Source organism: Protopterus annectens, chromosome 1.part2, assembly GCF_019279795.1.
Source record: "Protopterus annectens isolate FY-2018-M chromosome 1.part2, PAN1.0, whole genome shotgun sequence".
In the NCBI taxonomy this organism is placed as follows: Eukaryota; Metazoa; Chordata; order Ceratodontiformes; family Protopteridae; genus Protopterus; species Protopterus annectens.
Window position 1 is genome coordinate 925915934 of NC_056727.1, and position 19568 is coordinate 925935501.

The 19568-nt window shown below is 38.0% G+C and overlaps 1 protein-coding gene across 13 annotated transcripts in view; it reads left to right on the plus strand.

Moving 5' to 3' along the window:
* Nucleotides 1-19568, plus strand: part of LOC122791769 (CSC1-like protein 2) — a 993549-nt gene that overhangs the window by 486189 nt on the left and 487792 nt on the right. For all 13 annotated transcript variants that reach the window (XM_044059705.1, XM_044059714.1, XM_044059770.1 and 10 more), the window contains one exon: nucleotides 13188-13373. In XM_044059705.1, the coding sequence (XP_043915640.1) occupies nucleotides 13188-13373 (186 nt within the window). The remainder of the gene's footprint in view (nucleotides 1-13187; nucleotides 13374-19568) is intronic.

Sequence of the window (19568 nt, forward strand, 5' to 3'; positions counted from 1 at the left end):
TTGCAATGAGGTGTTTATTTCTCATCAGGACCTCTTTTTTTTTTTTAGTTGAAGGCAAGGACCAAATTAGCTGCAAGGAATTAGTCATTGAATGTGTGACCAGAGTGGCCTGAATGATCTCCACTAGAGTCCTCTTGCATTTGTAAAGCTGTTGGCATTTTTTGTTTCTTTTCACCAGGAAATGCTTTCAGTTGGAGACTTGAGTCTACAGTTGTAAGCTTTTAATCAGCAGGAAAGGACTGAATGTGCTCATAGATAGGTACTAGGCTATTGGCCCAAGGGCCGAAGTAAGCCTAACCAGCAAAGTTCCCTAGCTTACTCCAACCCAAAAAAGTTAATTTCCTGTGCCCCTGTCGAGCAGAGCCACAGAAGTGATCCCTGGGGTGTATTTCCTATAGGCTCATAGGTAGCTACTAGGTTCCGAGTCATTTGTGTAAGAAACATTTTAATTAGTATTTAAAGGGAAACTGACAAGCAGTGCACTGAGTTTGAAACTGTAGGAAGAGTATACTTTGCAAGTAGTTGCATCCCCAGCAAAATTTAGTTTATTCTTTTAAGGGTAGTCAGTGTACTTTAAGGTTAAAAGTTAATTTACTAAGTGAATGCAAGCTGTTTTTTTCTCATTTGGGAGGGAAATTGAGATAGGACAAGGACAGCCAATATCTGTGCAAGTGGGAATAGAGACTGTAATGTGCACTTCCAGCATGATTAAACCTAACTTGAGAATAGATAATGATGTGGATGCAGCTGCCTATTTGGAACAACTGCCTCTATATAAAGGGCAACTTCCCTTGTTGAAAAGTATATCCAGTTTTTTGTGAGTTAAAAGGGAATGGTGTAGATTATTTATGTGTTTGTTTCTTGAGTATTTTTATTGAAGCCAAAAAATGTGGGAAAATGTGACATAGGTTCAAACCGAGATGATAAACAGCAAATGCATGCAAGACTAGATTGCCAAACATAAGTGTATGAATGTAAGTTGCAAGTTGTAAACATTCAGAAGAACTGCTATGTAGAGTATGTGAAAGTAACAGCTTTTATTGGAATGGCTGCCTTACCAATGTTAACATGAAATGTAAATGACATTGCAGATGTAGACACAAACAGTGTAATGAATTATATTAAGTGTAGTGTGCGAATAATGTTACAGGAAATGCATTTAGATAGAAATTAGTGAATTTGGCAAATGTCCATTCTAAAATCATTTCAGCAGAATGTCAGGACTGAGGAAAGGGGGAGGTAGTAATACTGATTGCATGAGGAGATTAGTGATAGAAGAGGAATAGGCAATAATAGATTTGTGGTAATAAGGGGTTAATAGCAGGAAGGGGTTTACACTGACATGGTTTTATATTTTACCTAAAACTACTGTTGTGAAGCTTAAGCAAATTTGTGAGAAATAATAATCTTTCAGCAGAGAGTAATATTTATGATTGGGGACTGGAACCTGATTTGCAATAGTGAAGAGGTATTAGGGGACCTAGAAGGGAAAATGTAGCAGAAGAGAGAAGATTTCTGAAGAATATATTAGAATGTTTGGTATGGAAGATGTGACTTCAGTAGTAGTAATTCAGTAGACTTTACATATTACTTCAAAGGTACAGTAACTGGGTTAGACTAGATAGAAATTATATTTCACAGCAGCATGGGTATTTAGCTTTGAAAATATATCCAATAACTTTCAGTTCATACAATAATAAAAACTAAGATAAAGATGCAGTTGCTTTCCTACTTGCATGTTAAAGAGAGCAATTTAAGAAATTAATAGCGGAAATAATTTGGGAGTTATTAGGGATGATATAGAAAGTTCATCAGAAGGAATAGCTAGCTAGTCAGTGGGATAAAATGAGTATGAATTTTAAAAATATAGTAGAAATAAGGGAGAAACTGATATGACAAAAAAATGATAGGAATTGTAGAGGAGTTGACACAGGTTAATGTATTAAAAAGAAGGGTGTCTCAGAGGAAGAAGATGAGCAAATACCGAGTGCTAAAAGGAAAGTACAGGAATATTTGGATAATCTACATGAGTTTAGAAGGGTTGCTGTTAATAGTCTCCAGGAGCAGGTGATGATCCTGTGGAAGGTTTTAATAATAGTTTAAAGGGGGGGGGTGGCACAATACCAGCATCCTCTAAGAAGGCTGTGGTGGCTTTTTTACTCAAAGATGTTAAGGCTCCTTTAGACATAGCTTCATAATAGTGTTTGTCAGTAGTAGCTAAAAGAATGGCAAACGTTTTGCCAAAAGTGATACAAATGGATCAATGTGGTTTTGTGGAGGGAAACTAATATTGATAGCAAGAGAGGATGATAACAGAAGGGGAAGCAAACCATTGGACTGTATTGCTAGAGCAATGGTGATACAGAGAGTAGCAGAGTGTAAGAAAACTCCAGTGTTGCTGGTCATGAATTAGAGAAAGCATTTGATAGAGTAAAACAAATAGGGAAGTAGGGAAATGGTAGCATTTATTTCCCTGATAGAATAATAGGGTTAATTAGGAAGATACATGAAGAGTCTGAGGCAGGAATTAAGGTGGTTCCTAGGTTAGTACTAGGCTGTCGGCCCGAGGGCCTATACAAACCTAGCCATAACATTTCCCTGGCTATTTCTTCCTACAATATTTACTTCCCTGCACCCCTGTCTAGCAGGGCGACTGACGTGATCCCCAGGGTGAATTTCCTATCTCCCATCCAATAATCAAGGTTCTTTTTGAAGAGGGCCAAAGAGGCCACCTGTGTCCCTGTCTCTTATAACACTTTCGATGTTTAGTGTACTGCCACCTATGTGGTAATTCACCGGTACATGTCTTTTCCCAAAGGGGATAACTATGCATTTCTTGGCATTGAGCTTGAGCCCATGGCTCTGACACCAAGCATCTGTTTCTGTAAGGCCTTTTTTATAGAATATCCACATCATTTGGGGATTCAATAATGGCTCCCAGTTTGCAGTCATCTGTGAACTTTGTTAGCCAGTGTCCCTTAGTGTTGGCCTGTACTTCAGAGAAGTAGATGCCAAACAAGAGGTGTCCCAGGACTGAATCCTGAGGTACTCCACTTGTCCCTTGTTTGGAGTTGGATTTGGAGTTGGCTACTTTTACAGTGTGGGTTCTGTCAGTAAGCCAGTTGGCAACCCATCAAACGACATAAGGATTAATTCCCAGTATAATAAGTTTATCTATGATTCCAGAGTGGGGGATGGTGTCGAAGGCCTTGGCGAGGTCCAGATAGGCTGTGTGGACTGGCTTACCCTCGTCTACAGCTCTGGAGACTAATTCGAAGAAGTCATTCAGGTTCAGGAGACAAGATTGGCCCTTTACGAACCCAAACTGGGTGGGGTTCAGTGTTTGAAGGTTGCCAATGTCTTTTGTTTATAAGTTCCATGATGATACATTCCATGGCCTTGCAGATCAAGCTCATCAGACTGATGGGGCAGTAGTTCCCAGGATCCAAGGTGGATCCCCCCTTGTGGAGTGGGATAACTGCAGCTGTACGCCACTCAGTGGGCATGAAGTCTGAAGTGAGGCTATGATTAAACATGACACTTAGGTGAGGTGCCAGTTCATTTTGTAGTTCATGTAGTACACAGCCCAGGATGTCATCTGGTCCCATGGATGCTGTATTCTTAGCTTTGGAGAGTGCGTTTTTTACCTGTGTGACCGTTACCAGAATTTGGCAGTCTTTCGGTATTGAGATGGGCCATTTAGGGGGTGAGAGAGGGGTGAAGTTGGCACTGAATCAGTCTGCCAGAATATTGGCAATATCCTTTGGATCAGTATATTTAATGCCATTCTGTTGTAGCTCAGAGCAGATCTGAGCATTGCCATTTAGATTCTTGACATAGCTATAGAATGCCTCTCTCTCTCCAACAAACTGTGATGGAAGAGAGGAACCAGGTCTGGGATGTCCACTTCCCCCCTTATTTGCCTTGTATGTAGAGCCATTAGGATAGAAAATAAGGGATTCACAAATTCAAAGCTATAGCCAGTTTGGTTAAGAAAAGTTAACTTTGTAGATGATACTGTTTTGTACCTGATAAATCCAGAAAAAATTTGGTGGTGTGGAATAGTGTTTTTTTGGGGGGATATAACATAAATGAAAATAAAAAGACCCGCACATGAATTCATCCAGAAATACCAATGTTTATGGGGACATAAGATGACGTTATTTAGGTGCACTAATTAAAAAGGATTCTATTATGGCAAGTAAGGATATGTGGGAAAAGACTAAAAAGTTAATACAAAAAGCTGAGAAGCTAGAAGCTTTTGATTATGGGTAGTAAGATAAAAGTACTGAATGTGTTTATCCCTTATGACAGGGGTTAAGTGGGATAAGTTCATTTTCTCCATAGAAAAATGTGGTTTAGGATATATATAACCCAAGCAAAAATCAGAAATCAAATTGAAAAGTTATGATGATGAAATGGGTGAGAAATGTGAGAGTAAAGTTTTGGATTGCAGTTCTTAAGGAGAATAACAGCCATACAATAAATTATATTTTTAAGATGGCAGAAGGTATCCCAACACAGGAATGGAGAAAGGTTATTTTACCAAGAGGGATGAATGCAAATAAGGATATATTAGCAAAGAAACCATATTATTGGGAGCAAATACCTAGGAAGGGAAAGGTAATAAGCACGGGATGAAGATAAGCAGAAGTTTGGACTAGGTTAGAGTCTGCTTTTCATGCCAGGGATTGATAACAGAGTATAGGCAAAGAAAAGGGAGTGGTAGTACTAAGTGAAAGATCAGCTGTGACTGAGTTTAGTAGAGAAGTTGCCCTTAAAGGGGATAATTAGTAGGGCATATAAAATATTGCATAACTATAAGAACCAAAATAGCAAAAGTTAGAAAGTATTGGGAAGAGACTTGAAACATAGTTTACAAAGGAACAACAGAAGAACATCTCTATGGTTCCCAAGTATGCACAAAAGTCCAGAAGGTTTAGGGCTTTTCCATAAAGTGTTTGTATAGGTATTTTTATACCTCTGTTAGACTTTAGAGAAGTTTTCCTCTGGTAGATGGCAAATGCTGTAGGTGTGATAGGAAAGAGAGAGGTATTTGGGAACGTGTTCTGGCAATATAACAAGTTGGTTTATGTAAATTTCCTGCAGAATATTTTTTTTCAGAAATGTTAGGTAAGCAAATAGCAGTAACTAAAGGAAGTGATTCTTTTCGTCTGGGATATAGGACCTGAATTGCTTGGGCATAATGAGGCCTTAACTGAATTCATGCTATTGTTTGCCAAAAAAACTATTATTAAAAAAAATGGAAATCAAAATTTAAACCAGCCATAACCTGAAATATTGACTGTTGTAAAGGGAATTATAGAACTTGAGCTGGGATCTTTAGAAAAGAGAAGGATCAAATTACTTAGAAATGGAATTTGCAGGGACAATATATGCAGAATCAGTGTTCAGGAGGAGGGGTGAAGTTTAAGGGAAAGTGGTAATTGAGCAATTTATGTAATGTAGTGAATGAAAGTTTATAAAAAGAAAATGTGTGGATGGTGTGAAAGTAATGGAAGTGCCAATTTTTTATTTTCTACTACTGTTATGTAATAGATGTTGAAAATGGAAGGTGTGTGAGAAAGGGGTTGTAGAATAAATATTGACCCTGGTTTTATTTAGCAGGCTGCAACTTGCCAATCCATGCATTATAGTAAATATGTTTTGGAAAACTACTTTCTGTCCCATAGAGGTGGAATTTTAACAACTTCCTTCTAAAGTAGTCTGCACTCCAGCTACCTGTACAAACACCATCCTGGTGTATCTGACGGTACAGACCGGCTTTAGTGCTCAGGTCCCTTGGTAAATACCAACAAAGTCATGGGGGGGGTGTGTGTGACACAATTCCATTGTGTTGTTTTAACTTCCTGCAGTTGTCTTCTCACTCCTTTCTGCACCAGACGGGTAGTGTCAATACATCAATCTGTTTGTGTAACTTATCTGTTCCTGGACTTTTCCTTTTTTAAACATGTGAAAAAAATTTAGTCTAGCAAATATTTTACACTGGCATCTTGGGATGTTATCCCCTCACTAGTTTAAGACACAGCACTGTCTAGTCTTTTGCATCCATGACTACTTTATCTTATCTATTCCCATCAAGTTCTTCCTAAAGGGCTGTAATTAACCTGGAACCAGTTCTTATAGTGTTGACTTTAGGCACTTTATCTTATAGATTTTCCTGTATTTTATTGTGATAGATTTTCACATCCTACAGCACTTCCTTGTATCATTCTAAGAAGTTTTGACTTACATTTTTTTCCTTGGCTTTAATCAAATTAAGCAACAGATCAATAGTTGTCAGTGTAATGTCAGCAGAATCTGTTTGAGTAATCATGTTCATCACCAAATTATTATTTTGTTTGTTATTGTTCATGAATTCTGTAATTCTTTCCCCTCTCCCATCTTTGCTTCCCACTCTCCAGGTCTTCACATTCTGAAACTTTCCTCCATAAAACAGATTTTACCAAATGTTTTCCTACAACTTTTTTATGTAACTTTTTGTAATAAACCATATTATGCAATTTGAATCATGCATTCAGGAAAATCTTTAAACTTTGCGGCTTGGTTTCTTATTCAGTCCATTTTAATTGCTGTTTAGAATATAGGTGATTCTTGGAAATGCAGGCACTCCTAAATGATTTGTTCCCTGTGCTCACTTTTCAAATAAAAAAAAAAAATTATTGAATTATCACTTGTGACATAGGCAAATGTACATTTATATAAAAGCAAACGAGCAATATTAACAGGTTCAGCCCTGCAAACATACATCATATATGTTTTTCTATACAATATAATCATTTCAGCATATTACATAAATTCCTGCCTTTTTTCAAACCTCCCTCCTCCTCCAAAATATTTTTCTGCATGCATTGTTCCCACAATTTTGACTTCTCTCAATGTAATCTGATATGTGGATTATTCTGGACATAGTGCTGCTTTCAGTTCTTAAATATACGTGAGTCTAGGGGTGATGTAACATTAACTGCATCTGACAGCTCCTCTTTCTTTCAAGGAGTAGACTGACTTTCAGACATTCTAGAACAGACTTGTGTATGCACTTTCTAGCCCACTGTAAGTGCAAGAGATGCAAACGCCTCACAGTGGTTGTTGAAACGTAAAGTTGTATTCGTGCTAAGAAAAGGTGTATTTTCTTCTGTCAAACGTACCTGAATGGTCTGCCTCCAGTCCCAGTCCTTTCTTTGTTCTGTCAGAAGAGGGCAAGTCATCTTTTAGCAGTGGGGCATCCTCAAGTGTGGCTTGTTAAACCGCAGATGAGAATGCAATACTCCCTATTGGCTAGTCAGAGGGACTTTGCCATGAATTTTTTCTCACTTTGATCGGGAAAGTTCTTGTATTCCTTTTGATCTGGTTCTAGATCTGAAAACCAGGTTTGGAGATTAAAACATCAAAACTTTTCCATGTTTCTGTATGGTGGCTTTAGAATTGTGACTTTTTAGACCCCAGTGTCCCTGGTATTGTAAGAAACTATATTAGTGCAAAGCAGGGGAGTCTTACAAGGTTGGAGTGACATTTGGCTCCATCTTTGGACCTAGTTGCTATCGTATATACCCTCCTCCCACTTGAACCTTTCATTGGAGGAATAAGAAGTGATCAAGGCTGCTAGAAAGCCTTTCAGTAGCCAAATATAAGTTGATGACCTTTCAGTGTAAGTGATTCTCACATATCTTGGTCACCTTTTTTGATTTAGACTTGTTGTTTCTTGGTCATTACAAATGATTTGTCATAACTTAGGTAATGGCAGAATGCTGGTGTAGCCTAGGCTTGTCTGACAATTTCTGAAGTTGATTTTGGATTTCTTCCTGCCCTTGAATCCTTCATTGTTTTGCAATTTGAGCTTTTATATCTGACAGATTTGCTGTCCTCATGAATTAATGTGTGTGTGTCTCTGTGTGTGTGCGTCTCTGTGTGTGTGTGTGTGTCTCTGTGTGTGTGTGTGTCTCTGTGTGTGTGTGTGTGTGTGTGTGTGTGTGTGTGTGTGTGTGTGTGTGTGTGTGTGTGTGTGTGTCTGTTGCAGCAGTTTGATATCTTCTTTATTGGATTTAGCCACAGGTTGATGTCGGTGTTTGGCCGTAACTTTCAGCTGACAGATGCCTTCTTGTATGCACTTCTGCATTCCCAGGCTGGGGTCATTAGAGACAGCTAGTCTAGAAAGGAGAGCAGCTTGTACATTGCCTACTTTGTGTCATGAACTAAATGCTAATCTGATTAACTTTGATGTGTCCCCAAGTTGTTCTACACTTGTGTTTTGGCAGTTTTTTCTAAATTTGATAGTACTCTTTGCTAAAAAGTCTTGATGAGTAGGGCCACACTGTTACAGGTCATCTGTGATAATTTCTGTCAAGTCCCAACCCTTTTCTACACCTACCAATCTACTGTTTCTCTTCTCCCTCACCCTACCTAATACATCTCTACCCTTTGTGTTATTGGCAGAAACTCTCTTGCAAAAAAGGACTTTCTTTTTCCTATCTGGAAGCCTTTTGTCATGACTTTGAACTGCCATGCAATTAGCTACATACCCTCCTAACATACAAATGCTTTCAGAGGTGACATTTTGACAACATTAACTGCTTTGCCCCCCCCCCATTCTTCCATTTCATGCCCCTATCTTCCTTCACAATAGTCAAACATCAAAAGCATAATTGTACAAACTAAGAGGAAATTTCTTGTTTGTGTTGGACTCCCTCTAGACTTTTTACATCAGGAGAAAGAAAATCAATACACATCTAGCACCTAAACATCTCTACATGAATTTGTACTCTGTTAATTGTTAGACTGCATGTTATTAGGCTCTGAGGACCTGATTAGAAGACAGACAGCTAAACAAATGAATAAGCACACATGGGTCAGCTTTCAAAACAGAGACTGGAACACTGATTGCTCACATGAGCGAATGGCCAGAACATTGTGAAGCACCATTTGGCTACATCTTACAACAGAAAATAATATTTCTGCTGTACAACAGGAAACAAAACCTAGCAAAATAATATAATTTTGCAGGGCAAGTCCCCCTGCACCTCCCACTCCCCCTTCTTGTATACTAACTCTGAGATCATTATAATGCACAGGGAGAGGGCATATTCCTGTACCTCAGGGATTGTCAATTTCAAATGCATGGGTTGCTTTTCACTGTTGTAGAGCAAAACTGCTACTCTCATGTGAGCAGTCAATGTTTTGAAAGATTATCTTCCATTTAGTCTCTTCCCACATATCCTTAGCTGCCACAACCAAATACTTTTTAATCCAGACTTCTAAATACTTCATTTTTCATGTCCCCATAAATATGGGTATTGCTGGACCAGTTCATGTGTAGGTACATAGTTAATATTTGTTTTATCTTCATTAATTTCATATTTTGGAAAACCTGAGACTCTCTCAGAATATACCACAAGATTAAGATGTCCTATTTTATTGGTTCCGTCAGGTACAAAATATCATCTGCAAATATAACCAGTGTTTCTGGACCACCATGCCCATTATATCCTTGTATTTTTGGACCCCTTATCTTTTTATCCTTGGTTCTAAATATAACACAAATAACAAAGAGGACACCCCTGCCCAGTTCCACTTTTAAGAGAAAATGTATTGAGGACCCCCACCCACTTTGATTTTTACCTCTGATCCCTCATCATTCTAAATAACTTTATTATTGTATCAGGAAATGCAAATTCTTCCTTTTCCATACTCATAAAATCCCAGCTTACTCTGTTGAATGCTTTCTGTGCATTAACACCCACCAATAACAGCATATTTTCTTACATTCTGCTTCCCACTGGTTCATCATTGCTCTGTTAATGTCAAATATTTGCCTCCCGTCCACAAAATCACATTGGCCCAGATCTGTCGGTTTTGACATCACCTTTGCTATTCTTCTAGCCATTATAGATGTAAGCACTTATCATTATTTAGAATTGAAATGGACCTATATGAAGCTAGATCAGATGGGTCTTTACCATCTTTAGGAATTGCAGCCACCACAGCTTTTTTCCAGGAGAATAGTGTCTCCCCTCCTTCTAAAATACTATCAAACAAAACCTTCTAGATGTTTATCACTTTCTTCCCTCCTAACTTCTAAACTTCCAATGGAATACCATCCATTCCTGGAGACTTTCCTGTAGATTGGTTGTATTCACCATTTTTATCTCTTTCTCTTATATTAACTTTCAGTCATTGAGCCTCATCTACCTCTAACCTTGGTATATTTAAGTCTTCCATAAATATTTCAATTTGTGCTTTTTTGATTTTCCCATTTCTTTGCTTTATACAGATTTTCTTAAAATTTCCAAAATATCTCTAATACCTCTACAAGATCTCTGATTACTTTTCTTGTTATAAGAACTCTAAGTTTGGCAACCTACCTTTCTACTTTCTGCTACCTAAGTTGTTGTACCAAAAGTTTTTGTGTTCTGGAGTTATCAAAAACAGCTGCTTAACAGCAGTCTTTCTAAAGTCATGCATATTATCCAGGTACTCCCTTATTTTCTCTTTAGCACTCTGCAGTTATGCCTCCTCTTGTTTTGTGAGATTCCCCTTATTTTGTGGTACTTTAAACTGTTCAGCCCCTCTAAATAATTCCTACCACTTCTTAACCAGTTATCATTTTATATATCTATCCTATTTTTAATCTCTACTTTTATTTTATCCCACTCACTAGTTATAACTTTTGGTGTACTTTCTTCCTTAGTAACACCCGGGCAACTACACATTCCTTAAATTCCTTTATTTTTAACAAGTAGGTGGGGAAGCACCAGTTTCCTCATCTTCATTACCCTGTGTTTTTATCTTGGTAATTATTGGCACATGATCTGTAATATTAGATGTTTATCAGCTTACTTATTGTATTAATATTATGTTGTCAATTAAATGGACACGTTCCCGTGCAATATAATTTCTATCAAGTCTAGACAGTTATTGTACCTTGGGGGGATAATATATGAATTCTCTTTGAGCTGCTACTACTAAATTCATGTCTTTCATACCAAACATTTTCATACATTTCCTCAGAAATCTACCCTGTTTTGCTATGGTTTCCCTTATAGCCCTCCAGATACATCCTCATTGTTGCAAATCAAATTCCAGTCCCCACCTATAAGTAATATTCCCTTCTGAAAGCTGATTTTCTCCCATTTTTTAAACTCCAGAATAGCATTCTAGGTGGAATATAAAATCATGCCAGTGTAGTCATACCTTGCCAGTAACCCCTTACCAAGTCTGCCGTTATGTTTTTTCCCTCTTCTGTCACTATTGGAGCTCTTCTAACAGTTAATGTAAGTACATCCCTTTTCCTTTGTCCCTGATAATATGCAGAATATATATCCTAAAATCATTTTCTTTATCAAATTCACATTCTCATTTATGTCCAAATGTGTCCCCTGTAGCATTTCTAATTGCAGTCTGCATTTCTTAATATAATTAAATATTTTTTCCTTTTTGTCTATACCTGTAGACTATTCACATTCCAAGATGATATGGAAAGTGTTGCCATTATGTTAAGAAGTAATTATTCTTGCCTATTATATATGGTAGCTTTTTTAAATGTCTCATTCCAGCTTTTATGATGTATGCATGCATTAATGTTTGGTAGGTTAATCTTTTATATAGTTTTTTTCTTATTTACATTAGAACCTATGTCACATTTTACAAGACCTGTTCTAATAATAACCCTCAAAAAAGCAAACACATCCCCAGAAGCCACTGTAACCTATTAACGTAATACAAATGCACATAACTGTGTACATCTTCAAATAGTGAAGTTTAACAATCCTAATACGAACATTTCTGCCCAGCAGCTGCTAAGGCAGTCCCTAGTTAACCTGAAATTGAGGTTATCCATGCTAAGATGTACATTATTGCCACACTAATTGGTATCTGTTTTTTTTTTTGTTTTTTTTTTTATTCCTCCACCCCAGATGTTTAAAACCACATCCATACTTTCAGAGATCATTAACTTTTAGCCTTAAAGAAACCAGTGTTCTGTCTTTTATTGCCCTATTTTCAACTTGCCTGTATGGCAGAGTAAGAGAAAAAGGAATGATAATAGCCTCTGTTGTAGCCTGAAAGACTAGCTGAAAAAATGTATTGCTAAAGGAAAACTTTTCATTTTATATATATAGATATATATATATATATATATATATATATATATATATATAAATATAAATATAAATATAATGTTTTCATATTTACTTTTTCAACTTAAAATTTAGCCAAGGGTCTTATTCAGACATTCACTTATGCAAAAGTAAGAGGAAAAACGTATCAGCTCTACATATATTATGATCTCCTCATTTCCTGCCTCATCAACCCAGATTACTGCCTGTTAACTTAAACATGCTTCTGTCTAGCTTTTATCTTTTTCTGCTGTAAAGCCTACATTTCTTAATACCAAAAAGAGAGAGAAGAAATTGAGGAAAAGGGCATCTGTTTACTGTAATCTTTACTACATACAAGAACAACTAAAAATACGCAACTCTAAAATAGGTAGTTTATATTGTGAAAAGTTTCATAGAAATACTGTTAAAGAAATTGTTTTACTTTTTCCTTCAGCATCCCCTCTCAGATAAGTGCATTTATAAAACCATGAAGATTTTGCTTCATCTGCCTTAAACTTGATTTTCCCTGTTTGATTTATTTGCTTTCTTGTTGCTGCTTTCAGCTGTCAGTTAATTTTGTAGATTTACCTTTGTCTTCCTTTAAAACTGCTTGCTCTTATCTTGCTGTTCAGCACATGCAAAATAGTTGTTTTTCCTCAGAATGGTTTGTTTTTTTTCCTGTTTGCCATCCCAATATTGTATTCTGTGTTTGCTTAGCACTTTTATATTAGTATTTATTACAGAAGTATTTATTGTAGGCACTTTAGATTGTTCTCTGTTCATTTCTTGAAGTCTTATATGTATGGTTTCTACATGCCTGTAACTTTCATTATTGCTGCCCTATCTGTTTATAGTACTTTTAGTTCAGTATCAGTCCTTAGTCATTGGTTTGTTACGTTCATAGAAATGAACATAGCCTTGCTGCAGTTCTGTACTGTTTTCAAATAAATAATTGTACTGTAAATATGTAATTTGATGAGCAAGAATTAGTATTACTGTGATACAAGTAAGAATATTATGAACAATTGTGATCTTGCTAGTGCATGGCTGACTTTGACATTTATCATTTTGCAGACTTCAGAGAAAAGGATTATGTCTACGTTTTCAAATTTAACTTCTGTGCCACCATTATCGACGACAGCCCCAAGTCCACAGTTCCTGAACCAGTGTTTCAGTACACCACAGGGTAGTACAGTGCTAGAAGGACTTCCCTTTGGAGGAGTACCAACTGTACTGCTTATAGATTTCTTATGCTTTGTGGTAAGTGGCATGATTACTAAAGCAAGAAGAAAAATATGAATTTTGATTTTTATGATATCTCCAATTTGTAAACTTCGGGGAAGTGGTTCATAAGTTGCCTATGCTAAAAGCCCAACTGTAGACCTGCCTTTTGCTTTACTGTGAGTGTTTGTTTGAAATTCATATTTACTGTGCCCTTCCTGCAGATGACATATGATGGCACTAGGGGTTGGTAACAGGCTTCTGCAATTCTATTTTCATATCCCTCACTTCTCTCTGCTGAACTTGGTGTATGTATCTGCTGGGACATCAGTATGTGGCAAACAGTGTAAATCCCTTACCCTCCCCCTAAAGGAGGTGAAATGGCACTTGTTGCTCATTCTTTTCTATTACGGTGAAAGTACTAAAGTGGTTCTGAGTTATCAGAGTTTAAACATCCATGTGCAGATGTTTTGGAGGGGTAGTAGTGATCTCAATAATACAGAACAGGAAAAAACATTTTAGTACATTGTGTACATGGTTGGGGGGGGCAATTCTGGGGCTGGAGGACCATGTGTAAGGTTTGGCAAGAGGCCACATATTTGAACATATTTGTTATATTCTTTAGTCAGATTTTTTAAAAATATTTTTTGTTACCCCTTGGGCCTCATTATTACTAGCCCGGCCCCCAATGCCACACTTCCATACCAGATCTAGCAGCCATTCTCATACCCCCTGAACTTCCTGTGGTTTTGCTGGGGCCAGTATGGGATCTTATGGAGGTCCTAATGGCTCAACCATCTCTGCGTCCATGTGGTGTTTTTCTTTTTTGGTATTCTATGGTTAACCTACTTTTCACTCGTTTGTCATGTCCAAGAACAGCTTCCCTCTTTGGACCACATCTCCCCTTAGGAAGCATCACCAATGAGCTACTTACCTCTAGGATGGGTACTCCCATCACTACCTGTCACTCTGTCAGTTGCTTAAGCCGCAAATTGAACCTGGGCTGGCTCACCTGTAATTAGGGCTTTATCCTTCTATGCTGTCATTTCAGTCACTCTTTGGTCAGACTGTTGTTCCATATACCCTATCCACTGAGAGACCTTTTATATGAAAGGAAAAAAAGGGTATAATTGGATGTTTTTATCACCAGACATAGATGTAAGGCAGGATGCAGAATGAAGAACTAAGCCAGTGTTTGCATATGCAAGTTTGCATGCTTTACATATTTTACTAATGCATTCAGGTGAAAACAAGGGGCTATGAATGACTTGGTGACACTTTATATAAGCTATATTTTGTAGAAAAAACTGCACAGAGGCGCAAATGTATTTTTTAGAAATTGAAAGAGGTTTAAGAAAGCATAGCATAGAATTTATCTGATTATAATATTTTTAAATATTTTGGGCTCTATGAAGTAGACCATTGCTACCATCTCTTCTGTCCTTTTCTGAGTGCCACTTACTCCCGGACTTAATCCAGTCTGCTACCTGGTCCTGTTCCACACAAGAGTGTGGAGTCCAAGCAGTCCATGCTTAATGACCAATTGCATAAAGTCATGAAGGCCACAGACATCTTCTACATGCCCTGTTGATTTTGATCATGGATTGAAGTGCTTGATATTTTCACCAAGAGTTGTCTATCTTTGTAGGCTGACCCCCCCCCCCCAAACAAATAAGTGAGTAGGAAGCATTCCACTCCTTTCCCATTCCACCCTCTACAAAAAATCCTCAGGTGTCAAAATCAGATATTGAATCAAGAGTACTCGTATCACACTAAGGTATCCTTCCCTCTGCCACAGAGCTTGCTGTGGACTCCATAATAAATTAATATGCCATTTATGAACAGCAGTGAAATGTCCAGGTAGCCTTAAAAATAGGAAAGCAAAGCTGCATGACTGCATATTGAGGACATGCAGATTGTTTTAACCTTGGTTTTGGCTCCAGTGGCACTCTGACCATCAAACCATGCCTCGTGGCCCCCCAACCCCCTTTGGCCCATAATTGTGTCTTGCACCTCTGCACTGTGACTGCCCCTTGGAAGAAGAGCTTGAGAGCATAGACTTCACATTCTATGAGCCAGGCAGTGGAATTGGAGATATCCAGCTGATGGCAGCAAAACTATACCCCTCCGACAGACTTGTGCATGGTGTAAGGCAGCACAGGTGAAACAGCAGTATTCAGCCAACAACTATGGGTCTTGATAAACATTATGTGACAGTGTAAAGTTGTAAGAATAAAACTTAGGACTATAGTCTAAACTGTAGGTTGTGCTGTTCAATGTATGGTTGACATACACTGTGCAATAAGCATTCCCCTCCCAGTCATCATCCGTAATCGGGTCTATATTACGTTGTCGAAAGGGCTGTTCATTGAGCGCCTTTTCATCAACACATAAACATCAAAGTACCAAAACTTCGAACGGCCAAGTCAGCGAATTTTTTCCCAAGGGAAAAAAATCACTTGACCAACAACAAACTAAATTAACTGTCAGACCATACGAAGTGGGGGGGGGGGGGTTTGCCCCCAAATCCCCCATAACTAAATATGCCAACTCCGAGATTGCACTACAGTGGAGGAAAGAGCAAATTCCCGATGACGGCCAAGCATTTTTTTCCCCCTGGGAAAAAATTTGCTGACTTGGTGGTTTGGAGTTTTGGTACTTCGATGTTTACATGTTGATGAAAGGGTGTTTGGTGAACAGCCTTTCGACAACGTAATATAGATCCCCATAATCAACCCCCTTTTGTTCCCATTTTCTACACAGTGTCAGGGTGCCATGTCAACTGTTGCCATATCTCTCATCTCAGTGCCATTCTCCTACCTTCTTCAGTAGTCATACTTGACCATCACAGGTCTGTCACACAGTCCACCCACCTTTTTGCCAGATGCCCTCATTTCCTCCCAGCTTCTTTCTGTCTGTCTCAAACATCTTTCCCAGATGGTCGTCTGCTTTTCTACACATGCCCAAACCTCCATTATATGTTCTCTTTGACCTGCTCTGTAGTTAAGGATACTTTGGCTTCTGCTCTGATGTCCACATTTCTTCACATATCCCACAGTGTGCATCCTACCACCCATCTCAGGCACTTCATCTCCATCACCTCTAGCTTTGGCTTTAACAGCTCTACCTTTACTGACCAGGTTTCTGTACTATACATTAGTACTGGTTGCACCACTGCTTTTCCACCTTACTTTTCAGCTTCTTTAGCATTCTTCTGTCATATACTAGACATCACACACACACACACACACACACCCCATACAGAAATGTGCAGTTGACAGGGTAAGAGCCATCATCATTTGCACAGCTGACATTTTGCAGAGATGCACAGTATTATATGTACCAATGGAGGAGCTGAACTCTTGTTGGCATTGTGCAGTACAATATGTTTGACTACATGTAAAATAAATTTATAGGCCAAAGCTTTCTCAGTATCTATGTAAAGATGTGATGTTTGGTGTTGTACATCTTCTTGGTCCTACCTTTGTACATGGAGGGCTTGTTCTTGAACCTGTCTAGTTGTGAACATAGTTTTTTTCTTTTCTCTTTTTTAATCCTTTTTTCTTATCAACCTTCTCAATAGGAACGTAGTGTTATTTTTTTTTTTTTCATTTTTTTATCCCTTCCATAAATAAGAAGCTTCTGCAGGTGCTGTACTTTGTTTTTGCAGCAATGTCCCTACTACAGAGTTACACAGGATGCAAGTCATGGTTATGCAGCTCACATTTGGACTGTGTCATATAAACTGTCCCCTTATAATAGGGCTGATAAGCCACTGCAAGAACAGGTGTTGTCACGTGACCTTGACTTTGAGTTGCTATGATGGCTCGACTTATGAGATGATGCAGAGACTCTTGTCAGTAACCAGGGATGGTAGCTTGACTGGTCCTTTCCCAAAGTGTGGAAGTTTTATGATGTCTAGCACGCTGGCCAGTGGAGAGGTTTGTATCCAGGGTTGCTGAAGTGGACTGGGCCACCTGTGCTGGGCATCTGCCATGATTTTTGCACAACAAATGCTTTTTCAAGTATTTCAAAAATCCTGCACCAAACAATTGAAATACTTAAATGCTTCAAGACACATAATCAGTGATTTGAGCCCCTAAGCCACAGAAATGGTTTTGCAGGGCAAGATTTATTCCCATCTAATGAGGATAAAGCATTTAATCTGGTTGTGCACTCCTACTCTTAACACTCTGCTCTGTTAATATTGCCTCTGCTTATGCAGTTATCAGCTGTAAAATGTAAACCTGTGAATACCACCCATCTCTATAACATATTTCGCCAGATCTTTTAAGGAATTTTGTTGCATCTTTCGGCTTTTCCCGGTTAGGGGTCGCCTTAGCGGAACACCAGTCCGCTAATGATTGGCAGTAGATTTTTACGTGCCGAGTTGCCGGCCCTGACGCACAACCTTCAACCAAGGTACACCCATTCACGCACGTCTCCACACAGAAGACATTCTAGCTGAGAATCGAACAGGACAACGTCTTACTGTGAGGCGACAACGCTAGAGCTTTTATGGAATTTAATTTCTGAATATCATACATACATATGTTGTGCTATTCTGTCTCCAAACCTTCTGTTGGTTTCACCAACACAAACATGCAGTATATTCTGAACTTAAGGCAGCATATACTAAGTGGATAGATTCACAATCAACATAATGGGGAAAAATAAAAAGCTTTTTTAGCAACATTGCACATAAAATCCTTTTTTTTCAAATGAACTGACAATAATTACACGTTATACATGAAAAATGCTGCTTTGCAGATAATTTATGTAACATTCTGTGACATAACTGCCTTTTAAGATTTGATTTATTTTTAAAGTTTCTTGGTGCTGGTCCCACTACCCTTTGAATATCTTGTGAAGTCAGTAAGATCATTCAGTTCTGTTTCAAAACATTTATATTTACAATTACTAGTGTATATCATGATATAAGGAAGGAAGGAAAGTATTATTAATGTCCATGCTTGTATTATGCATATTCACTTCTTCATTAACATTAAAATGTGGGTGTGTAGTCCTGTCACGTAAAGGTTTCACATCATTTAAGGTCTTATCATCCAGATTGTAATCGTGCACAAAAAAATAATTAGACATCAGACAAGCTTCTGTATTAAAGTCCTCATTATTAGTAGTTGGTCTACATAAATGACAAAATTGCCTTTTCAAAATGGTCTTATAGTTTGGCACACAGATGTCAGTGGTGCAGAGGGGATTAACCATGGACAAACTCACTCGTGAAGCAAGTAACCACGTACCAGAAAATTTATTGCAAGCTAAGTGCGTTTGTCCTACAGCAGGTAAGTTTGTACAGGACTTCATTAGAACAAAAACCAACCCACCTCTCTCCATTTAAGTAGAATCCCAGCACTTTACTAATTAACAAACCTAAAGGTGCAGCACACCAAAAGCAAATATTTCATACTCTTAAAATATAAAGAACATGTAAAATCTTTTGTGTGGTAAATACTTAAGTCCATACAGTCTTCTTTGAGACACTGTGTACAATAACTCAATGCACAAGAAAATTCATTCATCCTCCATCTATTTAAAAATTGCATGCATAGAAAATAAAATGTATTTACAAAAACTGTAATACCTTTAGAATCGTCATCCCACATAAGAAAAGCAAAAACAATTTTACCCTAAAGTTTAATAACTACATCATTAATAGGGGCAGATGAATACCACTAGTAACTCCTAATTGTGACTGGCATAATATGACTGCCCTCATTCTGAAAACAAGGGTTAAAGATATAGATTTGTTCAAGTCTGGAAATACAGATGCATCAAGCCTTAACTGCTAGTATAATTCCATATATTCAAGTTTGTTCTTCAAAGAGCCACCCCTTGGGTCCATCAAAACTATCTCCAGGATCCCAAACTTGAAACCGAAAACCTCTGTACAAACCTGGGTGTGTTTGTACAGGGCACTGTTGATGTCTCCCTTGCTTATGTCATAAATGTTAGTATATTCTCTTTTTGAAGGCTGTCTGCCTTTCCTACATAAAATCCCAAACACCCATTATTTTCAAAGTATACAGTGCTCATGGTGTTAAAATATCCTGGAGGAAGGTAAACCTTGCTTTTTATACAAATTGTTCAGAGCGATGTGGGGAGTCTGTTAAAATAAAACTACATTCGGAGCATGCTTCTCATTTTTGGTCCCCCTAACCTTTGTTTGATTACAGCTTGAGGTTTGTAATATGTTTGTGTTCCTCCTTATCT